Source organism: Aulonocara sp. 'chitande type north' Nkhata Bay, linkage group LG14, assembly GCF_057382095.1.
Source record: "Aulonocara sp. 'chitande type north' Nkhata Bay isolate Kocher_YH1m ecotype deep benthic linkage group LG14, A_spYH_male_GT1.1, whole genome shotgun sequence".
Classification (NCBI taxonomy): Eukaryota; Metazoa; Chordata; class Actinopteri; order Cichliformes; family Cichlidae; genus Aulonocara; species Aulonocara sp. 'chitande type north' Nkhata Bay.
In genome coordinates, this window is record NC_141357.1 from 36,087,898 (window position 1) to 36,103,851 (window position 15,954).

Consider the following 15,954-nt stretch of genomic DNA (forward strand, 5'->3'; position numbering starts at 1 on the left):
TCCCAGTGTTGTGTCGTGTTTACTTGTGTTTAGAGTTTTGGCACAATGAGCGACGTTTTGCCAAATGTGTTCAAGCAACGGGCAAAAACTGTAAGAAATGAAGGGTGACTCCAAACCTAAGCACAGTACTGTATTGTGAGTAAACTGGCAAATTGAAGAGGAGACTCCATGCTCCTCTTGAGTTGTCCCAAATTAACAAGAGTGATGTTCAGGCACATCTCTTTTGTATATCGGTGTATATATATATATATATATATGTGTGTGTGTGTGTGTGTGTGTGTGTGTGTGTGTGTGTGTGTGTGTGTGGTGCGCCTAAATGTAAAAAAATAAAAAATACAAAAATGTAAAGTTAGGCGCACCCAAGTTTTTCACCATTTTGCTTAGCACCGCAATTTTACATGTGCACTTTTTTGGGAGGAAAATTGCCGTCCATATCGATTTGTAAATGATTAACTAAAAATCTTGTGCATGTGCTTAAAGTGGTTTAGCACTCTTTGGTAGTATTGTAGACAATGTTAAACTTAACCATCATCTCGGCCTCCTCTGACGACCTGTCTGCTGCTGCCTGCCGCTGAAAAGCAGTGGGGAGAGGGGACACTTGCTGCAGTGCATTTATCGCAGCATATAATGTGTTTTCTGGATACACTGTGCTTTTTCAGCATTCAGAGATTGATGGCTCCATGTCAGAACACTGGCTATGAATTTCAGATGGAACAGGCCTTAACTTAACAAAAAAGTTATCAGTAGTTCTTTTCATATTTTCTTATTCACAGCTACATCCACTTCTGTCGGGCCTAGGCTGCTGACTAGGGCTGGGTACCATCACTGGTTTCTATTATCCATTCGATTCTCATTTCCAAGGTCCCGATTTGATTCGATTCAATTTAGCCTCAGACAGCCAGAAATATTATAATTCTGAACATTTATCAGTACTGATACATGTGAGACTTCATCAGAATTGTGAACATCACAGCAGATGCCTTTGTGTGAAAGTAACTGAGAACAAAACACAAAACATGAAGGAGATTTTCCTGGCCCGAGTTTTTATAGCAGATAACCTTAAAAACATTCTGCAATATTCTGCAATTTTACATAATTTGCAAGTCTAAATTTCTTCAGTATTGAACAGCAGAAATTAGGCTTTCTTGTCCGAGGTCATTTAAGTAAAAAACAAAAGCCAGCGGCCGACAGCGCTGTAAACAACGGCAGACTGTTGGGTAATAATCGAATGAATAATGCAGAAAACAGAGATTTGTGATGGAAAACTGTTCTGGAAGTACAGAGAGAGAGAGCTGTGCATGAAGTGTGATTTTTATCGTGGTGGAAGCAAAGCAGCAACGGTAAGATTCATGATGATGTTTATCAAATGTGAAGCGTAGTTTGTCGGCACTCAACTTTTTTCAGACCATTGCAAAAAATTTGGTGCTTCCATGTGATTGGCTGATAAGATACTTCTTCGTTACATTCTGAGTAACATAAACAAGGGAGGTAATGGAAGGCAGTGGATCACACCACACCGAGACATCTGAGTCCATTTTTCAAACTTCAAAATGTGTTGATTTACATCTCTGATCCTCTAATACAAATAATAATATGAGTTCAACACTTAGAATCACTTAGAATTTCCACTTTAATCTGTCAAAATGAGGGAAACTGATTCTCAGTCGGATGGAAAGTTTGATTTTTAAGACACTCGGACCTAAAAGTATCTGGCAAAATGTTAGCTTAATATTAGCATTTAACCAGCTGTTGTTGTTTAGTCTGCTCCTGTCAGTTGTTGGGAGGTGAGAGTTTTGTTTATCTAATCTAATAAATAACTTGATGATATTAGGAGTAAATAAGAGTGTTTATGCATGTTTTTGTATTTTGGTTGAGGTGGAAATGAGGAAGGAGCGGGAGCAGTGACGAAGGAGGGGAGAGAAATAATGAGAAAGAGATGATGAAAAAATAGACATATAGTGAAGTGAACATTAAGCAGACAGACCACTGGATAACCAGTCAAATGTTTCATGCATAAATCTGATGATGTGATAAAGAAGTGGCGTTCCTCCTCCAACCACAAACAGGAAGCTCATGAAGCGAGCAGTGTCAGTGTTTATGTTACACTCACCAGGAGACCTCTGAGCAGGATGGCTGCAGTCGCACAGCTCTGCTTCTCCCTGCTGTTCACTCTCATCAGCAACATTCATGCAGAAGAATTTATTCTCACTATTGAAGAAGGAGGCTCTCTTGAATTCAAGCTCCCAGATCGAAACAGCTCCTGCATCACCTCCAGACGTGTTGGTGAAGATACTCTGGTCCTGTGGAACATCTCTGACCCCTGGAACAGAAACTTCACAGTACATGAAGACCTGACAGGACGACTCTCATTTCCTGAGACATTTCATGGTTCTCCTTCATTTACTCTCAACAACCTGACCCACTCAGACTCTGGACTGTACCGAGATGTGTGCTGGACTCAGGGCAGCGTGACATATGAGAGAAACATCAGCCTGACTGTGTGCAAGACAGTAAGTAAGGAAACAACGCGTAATGTAACACACAAAGCCATAGTGGACGTACGATGTGAAGGCGCAGGTGAGGATCTGACGGTGAAGTGGATCAAACATGACTTTACGTATAACAAAGACTTAAAGCTAACAGTTTTAGATGATGGCACAGCTTTGAAGGTGAACAGTTTAAAAGAAAGTTTCCTGGAGGTAAAGAAAACGTCACTTCTTCACGTCTTCAACACATTACAAACATTGTACATCTGCCTGGTGATGAACCAACAGCAGTGTGTGAGCACTCACTCAGTACGTTTGACCAAAGCAGCAAAGATAGTCCATGGCTCAGTGGGAGAGACAACTGTGCTGCAGTGTCCCTTCATTCATGACCAACACCCGGTTTGGAGGAAGTGGGAAATGGGCTCGAAGACTTATGAAGAAGTCGGTCAAAACTACTCGCTGGTGCTTCCATTGCTAATGTTAAATGATTCCGGTTGGTACACCTGTGGAGGTCAAACCATAAAACAATGGTACAAACTTTTGGTGTGCCCCAAATTTGGTCCACCTGCAGTAGAGGTCTTCTCAGAGGGAGATGAAGTCAATCTCACATGTACTACTGAGAGAAAACTGGGTATGAAGCCCTGGTGGTTTATGAATTCGATCAAAAGAGAAGGCAAAATCATTGAATTTACTGAGATTATTGAAAATCAAAGCAGAATCCTTTTTTCCAATGAAAGCCTGATAATGTCTAATGTCTCACTAGAAGATGCAGGAGAGTATTGGTGTACAGTTTTAGAGTCAGAGTATGAGTGTGTGTCAGCAGAAAAATTTGTTCTGATCCACAGAGAGCCCTTTGGGGTTTACTCGACCTTCTACAGAGTCAGGTGGATACTGCTCAGCGGTCTGCAGGTGATGCTTTGTGTTGTTGTGGTCTGTGTGATACAGAAAACCAGGAGAGGAGAGCAGCTTTCAGCTCAGACACACACTTAATATGCTCATCAGCATTTAATAACAACATTATTATTATAAGTAATAATGATAGTGTTAATATTAATACAGGGACCTAGGATTGATGGAATCAAAACAAAAACAAACAAAAATATTATTGTAGATATGAATCTGTGACCTGACTGTACGGCTCGCTCTCTTATATGATTATATATTTTAAACATTTTGCCTTTTTTATCTTTCGACTTAATTCTTATTTTTTTGTACTCATTTTTTTATTTCAGCTTTAATGATTTTGTGCTTTTTTGTTTTATGTGATTTAATTTTATCCATATCTCATTCATGTATCTCTCAGAGTATCATTTTGAATATTCTTCTGTTTCTATCAGTGATCAGTTCGATCTATAAGAAATGTTAGAAACCAGTTGTAAATGTATTCGTTCTTCACTCTGATGTGAATCATTATCATCTCAGAGCAAGAACAGCAAGGATCATGGCTCCACAATGTCACCGATCTGGGTTCAGGACCCTAAATAACTTGTTACTCTAAAGCGATTGTTAATCTGAATAGTTCTCTCCTGGTTTGAGGAGAGAGATGAGAAACAGCAAACTGGATGTTGCTGCGGTCACATTTATCTTCCCCTCACACACCTGGGGGGCTGATGTGTGTCCCACAGGATCTAATTCCAGTTGTTCTCCACCACCTCCAACAGTGAAGCACAGCTGGAGTTGAGGACTTGTAATCCACATGTGACACAGATGTTCCTGTGCACTACCCCAGTCGTCTGGTTGTGCGTCTCAGTGTACAGATACACCCACATAGAATGACCACCCCCAGATAGCTACCAGCGAACTGCCAGCCAGTTACCTGTTGGCCGTTCCTCCTCCTCCTGGGGTGTTTGGGCTTTCTACACTCCCCTTTCATTCAGTCACAGAGTGGCACCAAGAGGTGGCGCTTTCTTCACAAAAACTGAAAATGTCAAATAGACCAAACTTTACAGACAGCTTGACTTTTCAGACATTTTTCACTGCACTAAAAGTATTTCTGAAAACATTCCTTCATTTTAATTTAAACCAATTTAAAGTAAATTATTAATTAATTAAATAAATAAATGGAAAAAGGAAACCGTTGATAAAAACGTCATACTCTAAGCCCACAAGCAGATGTGAATGTAAAAGCTGATATTTGTACAACTTTCATGTTTCGTTTACTGTTTGCTTCATTGTTACTTGTTCAGACTTCTGTTTCATCTCTAAATATCCATCCATCCATCTTCATCCGCTTTCCGGGTCGCGGGGGCAGCAGCCTAAGCAAAGAGGCCCAGACCTCCCTCTCCCCAGCCACCTCCTCCAGCTTATCCGGGGGAACACCAAGGCGTTCCCAGGCCAGCCGAGAGATATAATCTCTCCAGCGTGTCCTGGGTCTGCCCCGGGGCCTCCTCCCGGTGGGACATGCCTGGAACACCTCACCCAGGAGGCGCCCAGGGGGCATCCTTGTCAGCTGCCCGAACCACCTCAGCTGGCTCCTTTCGATGTGGAGCAGCAGCTCCACTCTGAGCCCCTCCCGGATGGCCGAACTTCTCACCCTATCTCTAAGGGAGAGGCCAGCCACCCTTCGGAGGAAGCTCATTTCTGCCGCTTGTATCCGCGATCTCGTTCTTTCGGTCACTACCCACAGTTCGTGGCCATAGGTGAGGGTAGGGATGTAGATCGACCGGTAAATTGAGAGCTTCGCTTTTACACTCAGCTCCCTCTTCACCACGACGGACCGGTGCAGCGTCCGCATTACTGCAGCTGCAGCCCCAATCCGTCTGTCGATCTCCGGCTCCCTTCTCCCATCACTCGCGAACAAGACCCCGAGATACTTGAACTCCTCCACTTGGGGCAGGAACTCATCCCCGACCCGGAGTGGGCACTCCACCCTTTTCCGGCTGAGAACCATGGCCTCAGATTTGGAGGTGCTGATCCTCATTCCCGCTGCTTCACACTCGGCTGCGAACCGTTCCAGTGCGAGCTGGAGGCCCTCACCCGATGAAGCCAACAGAACCACATCATCTGCAAAAATCAGAGATGAGATTCTGAGGCCACCAAAGCGAAAGCCCTCCGCCACTTGGCTGCGCCTAGAAATCCTGTCCATAAAAATTATGAACAGAACCGGAGACAAAGGGCAGCCCTGGCGGAGCCCATCACCCACCGGGAACGAGTCCGACTTATTGCCGGCAATGCGAACCAAGCTCTTGCAACGGTTGTATAGGGATCGAATGGCCCGTAGCAATGGGCCAGACACCCCATACTCCCGCAACACCTCCCACAGGACACCCCGAGAGACACGGTCGAATGCCTTCTCCAAGTCCACAAAACACATGTAGACTGGTTGGGCAAACTCCCATGCACCCTCAAGTATCCTGGAGAGGATAAAGAGCTGGTCCAGTGTTCCGCGACCAGGACGAAAACCGCATTGTTCCTCCTGTATCCGAGGTTCGACTAGCGGACGAACTCTCTAAATATGATTTATATTTTTCCATCAGATTACAGCTCCTTTGTTCGTTCATTTTAATTTTAGTAGTTTCAAGTGGTTGTTCAAAAAACACCTGAGGCATTGACAACATTTTTAGGTAAATAGTTGTATGAACTTTATTGTTTATAACATTTGTGCCTAGGTTTTTTTTTTAATTTACAATTCATTTTTGTATTTCAAGCTGTGAAAATAATTCTATAGATATGTTTGTGGTTTTTACATTACAAAAAAAACCAACGACAGCCTTTTCTTACTCATTTATGTTTTTTTTTTTTTTTTTTTTTAACAACTTTATTTATAGTTTTCCAACAAAACAGTCCAGAATTTCTTACAAAAGTTGCGAACCCTACCCCCCACCCCCATCCAGGTGGCATCCCCACAACCAGGAAGCACAATACACACAACACAAAAAAAAAAAAAAAAAAAAAAAAAGGGGAGAAACACTCAAACCAATCTGTGACAGTCATTATAGCACCAACAGCCGGACCCCGGCATATGAGAGAAGAAACAAAGAAGAAAAAGGGAATAAAGAAATCCCAACAGTCAAAGTACGGGCATTGAGGAGACTATGGACAGCAGTCCGAGAAGAGAGCAAGAGCATAAATTACCAACAAGTAAAGAACAATAAATCAGGCAAAAGACAGACTCTTGACATGAGTTATGAACCGTGACCAGGTTTTGTCATATTTACTCTCCAAGCCGCGCACGGTATACCTAATTTTTTCCAGAGCTAATCCCAACATCACCTCTCTAATCCAATGGACGTAGGAAGGAGGGTTCGACGCCTTCCAGCTCAGCAGTATCAGACGGCGGGCATGCAACGAGGCAAAGGCTATTGCGTTTTTGTGGAGGGGAGAGAGTCTCAGCTCTTCCCGAGGTACACCGAAGATAGCTATCAAAGAGTCAGGCCGCAGTGTTTCACCCGATATAGCTGACAGTGATTGAAAAATTGATGTCCAGAAACCATACAGGGAGGGACATGACCAAAACATGTGCCCCAAAGAAACAGGAGAGTAATCACATCTAGGACAATTCGGTGCAACATCAGGGTACAGTTTAGACAGTCTGTCATTAGAATAGTGGAGCCTGTGGACGACCTTAAATTGAATCAGGCCATGTCTAATACAGAGAGAAGACGTATGTATACGCTGTATGGCTTTCTTCCAGATGTCTTCTGACATGAGTTCTCCAACCTCCCCTTCCCACGCCGCCTTAGGTTTGTCCCATGTATGAGGGCAGCTTTCAAGAATCAATGCATAAATCTTCGATATTGCTCTTTTAGTGGGCTGACTCACATTAAGAACTAGATACAGTAGGTCCTTAGAGGGCAGAGACGGGTACCCTGGGAGAAATTTAGAAGCAAAACTCCGAGCCTGAAGGTATCTGAAGTAGTGAGACTTTGGTAAGTTATGGTCTTCACACAAATATTTAAATGAGACAAAGCCATCCTCAGTGAAGAGATCTTGAAAGAAAACCAGACCGTTTCTGTGCCAGACTGCAAATGAATGATCTATTTGAGATGGTGTAAAAAGATGGTTGAACATTATCGGAGAAAAGCTACAAGTATTTGTCAAGTTAAAATGTTTCCTGAATTGACCCCAGATCTTAATTGAATTTTGAACCACCAAATTGGAGTTCAGCCCAGATGCTTTGACATTCAGTGGGAGAGGGGCAGTTAAGATCGAAATCGGAGAGATTGGGAGTGTAGCTCTCAGTTCCATATCTGCCCAGACTGGACCCTCCCCATCCGCAAACATGGTTATCCAATATGTCAGCTTGACAATGTTAGCAGCCCAATAATAGAATAAGAAATTAGGTAAGCCCAAACCACCATCAGCTTTAGCTCTCTCCAGGCTTGCTCTCCTTATGCGTGCAGGTTTTTTGTTCCATATGAACAAAGAGACAAAGCGATCCAGCTGGGCAAAATAGGATTTGGGGAGAAAGATGGGGATCATTTGGAATAGATAAAGAAACCTGGGCATTACAGTCATCTTCACCACATTTATCCGTCCTGCCAGCGAAAGTGGAAGTTTTGACCACCTACCCAGATCAGATTTAGTACTGTCCAGAATAGACCTGTAGTTATACTGGAAAATAGTCTTAATCGAGCCAGCTATTTCCAGTCCCAAATATGTGAATTTGTCATTTTCAATTTTAAAAGGCAAATCGTCATAAGTGGTCTGTTTTGCCAGATTGTTCAATGGAAACAGTAAAGATTTTGATAAATTAACCTTATACCCCGATATGTTGCTGAACTCCCGCAACCAGCGGAAAAGGTGGGGCATACTCCCAATTGGGTCTGATATCTGCAAAAGGAGATCATCAGCATAAAGCAGAGTTTTATGAGTTACCTCACCCCTGGATATACCTTTAATCCTCTCATCAGATCTGATAGCAATTGCCAGCGGTTCGATCGCAATGTCAAACAGGAAGGGTGACAGGCAACAGCCCTGCCTCGTCCCCCTGTAGAGCGAAAAATATTCCGAAATCAGACCATTTGTCCTGACTGCAGCCATAGGCGTTGAATATAGGACTTTAATCCATCTACAAAAAGTAGGTCCCATGCCGAATTTCTCCAGAACTGTGAAAAGGTAGGACCATTCGATTCTATCAAACGCCTTTTCAGCGTCAAGGCTCAGAATAACTTCCGGTTGTATTGTCGAATGGGGGGAGAATACCACATTAAACAGTCGTCTCACATTAAAAAATGACTGCCGTCCGGGAATGAAGCCCGTTTGGTCCTCATTAATAATGGTGGAAATAATAGGGTCCAACCGTAGTGCAAGAGTTTTGGTTAAAATCTTATAGTCACAGCACAAAAGACTTATTGGCCTGTATGAGCTACACTGTACAGGATCTTTATCTTTCTTTAGTAAGACTGAGATCGTGGCCTGGGTAAGCGTCTGCGGCAGATTGCCAGTAGCAAAAGATTCAGCATAAACTGATTCTAAAATAGGTGTGAGCTTCGAAGAGAATTCCTTGTAAAACTCCATGGGGAAACCGTCCGGACCTGGCGACCTTCCAGTCTGAGATAATTTAATAGCGTTTGTTATCTCTTCAATCGACAACGGCTGTTCCAAAGGCGACTGAGCATCCGGAGAGAGCTTGGGAAGATCCAGCGAGTCAAGAAACGAGTAGATCTCGGATGAATTACTGCCCACCTCTGATTGATATAGGGTAGAGTAGAAATATTTGAACTGGTCATTAATGACTCGGGGGTCGTGAGATATCGAATCAGCACCTATTTCAATTCCCGAAATCACGCGCTCAGCTGACCGCTGTTTGAGCTGAAGTGCAAGGAGCCTCCCCGCTTTATCTCCATGCTCATAATATACCTGCCTGGATTTAAAAATATTTCTTTCGGCTCTCCATGTCATAAGCGTGTCAAATTCAGTTTGCAACAGTAATTTCTCCTTAAAAAGATCTGGCGTAGGTGAAAGAGCGTAACGCCTATCCATATCCGCAATCTTGTCAGCCAGTTCTTTAAGTTGTTTAGAGCGCTCCTTGTCTCTGTGTGCCACATAAGAAATAACTTGGCCCCTAATATAGGCTTTCATAGACTCCCACAAGACTCCCCTCGACACATCCTGAGTGTCATTAATTTCTAGAAAGAAGTCAATCTGATTGCTGAGAAACGTTTTAAAGCGTTCACATAAAAGTAATAGGGGGTCTAGCCGCCACGTTCGTTGGGGCGCTACATTACCTGGAAAAACCAGACCCATCTGCACAGGGCTATGATCTGACAACACTATACTGTGGTATTTGGTGCTGGAAATTAAGGGAAGTAGCTGGTTATCGACAATGAAGTAATCAATCCTGGAGTAACTATGATGTACAGGGGAAAAAAAGGAAAATTGCTTCGTAGATGGGTTTGTTGCACGCCAAGGGTCTGATAAGCCGTAAGAACGAAGTAGGGAATTAATAGCCACTGCTGCTGACGAGAGGGTGTTGCTCGACCTTACGCTTGATCGGTCCAGCTGGGGAGAAAGGACACAATTAAAGTCTCCACCTAGAATTAGTTTATAGGAGACAAGGTCTGGGAGAGTCGAAAAAAAATTAAGAAAGAACTGTGCGTTGTCCCAGTTAGGTCCATAAATATTAGCCAGTATTAGTGGTGTGTTAAACAGCTTGCCCACTACAACAACATATCTGCCATTAGGATCTGATATCACTTCAGAGTGTTCAAATGGAACCCCCTTCCTAATTAAGATTGCTGTTCCCCTGGCTTTGTAGTTAAAACGTGAATGATATATTTGTCCAATCCACTTACAACCTAATCTTTTTTGGGAGTTAGTATTTAAGTGTGTCTCCTGTAGAAACATCACGTCAGGTTTGAGCGATTTCAAATGACTAAATACCTTGCTTCTTTTAACCAAATTATTCAGCCCTTTGACGTTCCAGCTAATGAATGAGACCGATTGCTGTTGATTATTCACATTATCCAGAGTCATAGTGCCACAATCGATAATAGACTGATCCTGCACGTTGGTTATATCTCAGTGTTTCAGTGCCTGTTTGAGCCACAACATAAACCACAGATAAACCCAAAGCAAAACTAACAAAAACAAACAGATAAACATAGATAAACCTCTCACCATCCTGGACCCCTGGGCTGGTCTTCCACAAACCTGAGACTGCCCTGAAAACACTCCTCTCTCTCCTAGGCATATAACACGTTTACACTAGCTTAAACTCTTACATGAACTCAGCAAAGACAGAACAGAGTATAATAGGACCCTTGACTCAGCATCATTATTGCCGCATGCATGTCGGCACCCATCCACTTACAGGCCGGTACGGCTCTGAACACTCACGGTTGGAAAATAATCCCACAAGAAAGGGGTAAAACCCAATAAAAATAATGACACTGGTGATAAGAAAAAGGGGATTAATTAATCAGAATACATCAAAAAGCAAAATAAAAGCACTGTTGGGGTTATGGTGTCGGGCTGGAACTAAGACCAATGAGGATACCGAAGATATTCTGAAATAAAATATTCCCCAGGCCACATGACATCCACAGCAATCCTCAACATCTTATAGCTATACCTTGTCCAATCATAAAGGGCATCCAACCGTAGCGTGGCGACGTTCACCAGTCAATGCACAGCCTGTGCAGACTACCTCAATGGTAGCACGCAGCGTGTGATACTTGTTGTGGTCCGTGAATTAACTGTCACTCTCCCTCCGTCTCCCGTGGGCGCAGATTGGTCTCGACGTAGTGCCTTGCCTTGATCGGGTCTTCGAAAGACATCTGTTCGCCAGCCGGGGTCGTGATTTTCAATGTAGCTGGATACAGGAGACCATATTTCACTCCCGTACACCGGCGAAGCAATCTTCTCACCTCGGTAAAGGCCGATCTCTTCTTTCTAACGGTGGCCGAGTAATCTGGGTAGATGTAGAAACGCTTCCCATTACGGGTAATGGGACCTGCCCCCATGGCCTTTCGAAGAACATCCACTTTCTCCTGAAAATAGTGGAACTTGACGATTATCGGTCTCGGGGCATCTCCATCCTTTGGCCTCGGCTGCAGGCTCCTATGCGCCCGATCGAGCGTCGGCGTATAGTCGAGGGCGAGCGCTTCCTTCAACAATTCAGCCACGGCTTTCTCCGGTCGAATATTTCCGAATCCCTCTTCCACTCCAATTAGTCTGCAGTTATCACGACGTTGCCGGGACTCCAAATCATCGGCCTTGTCTGCCAACCGGACGACTTGGGCAGATAGCGCATCAACTTTAGCTTCCAGTGCTACAACACGGTTAGCCTGGCCATTAGCTTCCTCCTCAAGATCATCAGTGCGGGTCGAGAGCGTGGCGTTTTCTTTCTGCATGTCTTCGATAGCCTTCGCAAACTCTGCGCGCACACTCAGGACCTCTGACCTTAAATCACCCGCCAAGTCGTCTATTTTCTTGTGTAGTTCACCTGCAGCTGCCATCACAGACGAGTCGATCTTGGCTAGCACATTCTGCTCCGTTTGCTTTATGGCAGCCATGATTGTGTCGAGATCCGGCCCGGCCCCCACCCCCGCGGCCGGATCCGCACCAGGCAAGTCCGAGGCATCAGGCCCCGGCTTCTGCTTGAGCGATTTAGGCATGTTGAACAGCTTTAGACTACAAAATACAACTGATTCGAAAGATTAGGCACTTGTGAGACGGGTTCGCGCCGGGATGTACTAGAAGGGGAGCGGGAAAATTACGCAAATGGTCAATCTAAGCAGAGCTCGCAAAAACACGTCTTCACATGTCGCTGCTCTCCTTCTTCTCCCCTACTCATTTATGTTTTTGTGTGATTTCAGATCAGTTGTGTTAGTACGGTATGTCAATAAATAAATAACTTTAAATTCAGACATGTGAGATTGTGCTGAAAAGGTTGATACCAAACAAGGCAAGAATAAAAAATGTAAAAACAATTTAAAAGTGATGAAATAGAAAGGTAAAATCAAAAGTAGCCAAAAATGGCCAATTATACCCTGGACCCCAGAGGCTTAATCCAATAAATCATGAGAAGCTAGGTTTAAATTTTTGGTAAAAATGTATTCATGACAATGATTTCTGGCATTTTGTGTAAATTAAAGCAGGTAACAATTTGATTATTACTAACAAAAACAGAGTGAAAGTTAAGTTAGACTAGTGTTTGCAAATGAACCACCCCATGTTGTGTAGCTTTCTTGATTTTATACTTATTGAGCTACATACGGATTTATTCAGAATCAGAATCAGAATCAGAATCAGAATGGGTTTTATTGCCAAATGTTGAGCAGGTTTACAACATTAGGAAATTGCTGCGGTGCTTCAGTGCAAACATACTGTCATAAATTACGCTTAAATAGACATGAAAATAAAAATGAGAATAAGAATTAAAAGTGCTAAGTAGATAGATATATACATGATATATACATGAGTGCAGATGGTGATCAGTGCCAAACATGGAATGATGCAGTGACACAGCGTAGGGTCATGTGTTAGTGGTGGGAACAGTCATATGGTTATTGTTCATGTGTCCAACAGCAGAGGGGAAGAAACTGTTCTTATGGCGAGAGGTTCTGGTGCGAATGGACCGGAGCCTCCTGCCTGAGGGGAGCAGGTCAAACAGACTGTGTCCAGGGTGAGAAGGGTCAGCTGTGATCCGAGCTGCACGCCGCAGTGTCCTGGAGGTGTACAGGTCCTGCAGAGATGGGAGTCTGCAGCCAATCACCTTCTCAGCAGAGCGCACAACACGCTGCAGTCTCTGTTTGTCCCTGATAGTGGCTCCAGCGTACCACACGGTGGTGGAGGAGGTGAGGATGGACTCGATGATTGCAGTGTAGAACTGCATCATCGTCCGTGTTGGCAGGTTGAATTTCTTCAGCTGCCTCAGGAAGTACATCCTCTGCTGGGCTTTCTTGATGACGAAGGTGATGGTGGGCTCCCACTTCAGGTCCTGGGTGATGGTGATACCCAGGAAGCGGAATGAGTCCACAGAGGTGATGGGGGTGTCAGACAGGATGATGGGGGGGAGTGGAGCTGTGTGCTTCCTGAAGTCCACAATATATAGAGGATAGAAAACATAAAATCAAAATTCTAATTTTTTATGTAACTGAAATCTTTAATTATCTAAGCTAAAGAAAATATTTAAGTTATAGACTATTTATATGAAACCTTTGTATATTTAATGCATTTGATGTATATAATGTATACATGTAAACTTATATAATTGTCATGGTCCTGAGTCTGTGGACTCAGTGCTGTTGTTTTGATTATTTTCTCATGTTTAGTTTTATTCTGATTTTGTATTCTGTCTGGGAACTTCCTGTTTTACTTTGGAGATCTGTGTGTGACTTAACTGTGTTCAGCTTGTATTTCCCTTTCATATTGTGAATTAGGATCAGCTGTGATTTCCTCCTATGTGACAAGTGCCTCAGTATTTATGGACCTTACAGTCCTTACAAACTCTGTCTTTATTCTGTTTCCAAACTATTTTTCAAGAAGCTGATATAGTGAGGATCAAACTGATTTGTAAAATTTTTGTCTCTCTCACTTGACAAAAATACCAACAGGACAAACAAAAAAAAATCTGAAAACACAAAAATATTTTTGTTGGTTTGACTTGATGGAAAATAATCAACTGAGGAAAAAAAACATCCATCTTCTTTCTAATCCATTTGATTTTCAGAGTCACAGTCTGTGACTCTGTGCTGCGAGGGATCGGGATGTCTGACATTAACACATGAACCAAACTGTCCTAGAGTACATTCACTAATCTACCGTCCAGTTTGTGACATGAAAAGAGAAACAGGACCAGAAACTACTTGGACCGGTTTCATGCGCCTCATCTTTTACCCACAAAGAAAGCATCAGCACACTATTAGTACATCTCAGAGATACTTTCTTTCTCAGGAAGTCACATGAAGAGTAATAGATTACATCTCTCACTGTATCTGACCAAACAGCTGCTGTGGAAAGTCAGTTATTAGTCTTTTTAGTCTTTTTTTAGACACAGAGATTGATGTTTTAAACTTCTTCCAGATAAGCTGATTAAAATTCTCAAACTAATCTTTATACTCTTTTCAAATTCAGAAAAACTCAAGAAACTAACAGCTATCTTCATAACTAAAATGTATTTCTCTCACTTTTAAGTGCTACGTAAATAATTACACTGTTAAAAAAATCATTAAAGATGCAGTTGTCACTGCTGAGCAGCCAGTGTGTTAAAGGTACAGACCCAAATGCGGACACGGGAGAACTGAACTGAAGTTAAACAAAGAGCGAACCTTTTTGGGGGCTGATACACAAGAAACCAAAAATCAAGGCGAGATCAAACTTGGGCCTAAACTAAAACCTAAACTGGGAGAACTAAATAATTTGACAAACCGTGACCACAATGAGGAACGATGAAACAACTATGACAAGAGGTACAAGAACGTGATTTTGAGCAGCAGCATGAGAAACAAAAACATAAACTAGAGATTAAGGAGCTTGTAAAGAAAGTCGTCTGGACTTCTTTAGGTTGCTTGAAGACGTTTCACCTCTCATCCGAGAAGCTTCCGAGAAGCTTCTTCAGTTCTAGGGTCACATGGTGGATAAGACAGGTCCATGTCACTATAGATGCCCTCCAGAGCAAGATTAGACAAACCCTTCTACCCTCTCCTATCCTAGAAGAGGTTTACAAGTTTGTGGACAAGGCTCAGCGGGCCAACACTTTAAAGGAAAAGAAAGACAATGCAGGAAAATCCACAGCTTGCTTTCAAAAACACTCACTCCTCAGTCTGAATCTACACAACTCAGAGAAGAACACACACCTGAGGACAGTCAGGAAAAATGGGTGAAGAACCTTTCTGACCGGAATCTCACTGAACCTGAAAAGAAAGTGTTGGCCAAAGGACTCATTTTTGCCATTTCTCCTCAACATTTGCCCATAGTGGCCCTCATCACAGCCACAGAAACCGCCACACGGATTAATGAATTATCACAAACAGAAGCAGAGCAAATCAGGATGAAAGTCTCAGCCACCCTCTCCAGTGCCAAAGTCCTAACCTCACAATACAACTAACCACTTTTAACTTTTAGTAACTGGATTACTTTTTTGGAGAAGTGTTGAGCAGTGCATCATCAACAGCGATCAACTCGAAACTGACGACGGAGGCATGCTTGGAAGTTCTTTGGGAAATTTATTACATACTGACACACATTACATCCTCTCTTCAAGGCTTTGTTGTGTTGCCACAGTATTTAACTGTCTTCTCACATACATTGCACACAGCATAATTTCTATGCTGAGCACCTCCAGTTTCTCATTGGCTCTTGCGGAGCCTTAGCACGCACATGAATGAGAGGTGGAAGGCGATTGTGGTTTCTATTAACAGCAACAGTGGAGGTACGATGTGAGGGAGCAAATAAGAATCTGCTGGTCCAGTGGATCAAATACGAGGGGGATACACGGCAAAGAAATTCTTTTACAACGACAACAATTGTGAAGGTGAAAAGTTTAAAAGAAAGTTTCTTGGAGGTGAAAAAAAACACCACT

General features: G+C 43.0%; 2 protein-coding genes across 2 annotated transcripts; one reads left to right on the forward strand and one right to left on the reverse strand.

Annotated features, from left to right (window-relative positions):
• Positions 1-2,118: 2,118 nt before the first annotated feature.
• On the forward strand, positions 2,119-3,901 carry LOC147315133 (uncharacterized). The gene has a single exon (XM_086260325.1). It carries the CDS (start codon positions 2,130-2,132, stop codon positions 3,474-3,476), a length of 1,347 nt encoding a protein of 448 aa, XP_086116451.1. The 5' UTR covers positions 2,119-2,129; the 3' UTR covers positions 3,477-3,901.
• A 7,099-nt stretch (positions 3,902-11,000) lies between these two features.
• On the reverse strand, positions 11,001-12,178 carry LOC147315134 (uncharacterized). Its single transcript, XM_086260326.1, has one exon. The coding sequence runs from the start codon at positions 12,044-12,046 to the stop codon at positions 11,129-11,131; it is 918 nt and encodes a 305-aa protein (XP_086116452.1). The 5' UTR covers positions 12,047-12,178; the 3' UTR covers positions 11,001-11,128.
• Between the last annotated feature and the right edge of the window lie 3,776 nt (positions 12,179-15,954).

Coding starts and splice junctions, on each gene's coding strand:
- LOC147315133 (XM_086260325.1), top strand. CDS start 2,130: ATGGCTGCAGTCGCACAGCTCTGCTTCTCCCTGCTGTTCACTCTCATC.
- LOC147315134 (XM_086260326.1), bottom strand. CDS start 12,046: ATGCCTAAATCGCTCAAGCAGAAGCCGGGGCCTGATGCCTCGGACTTG.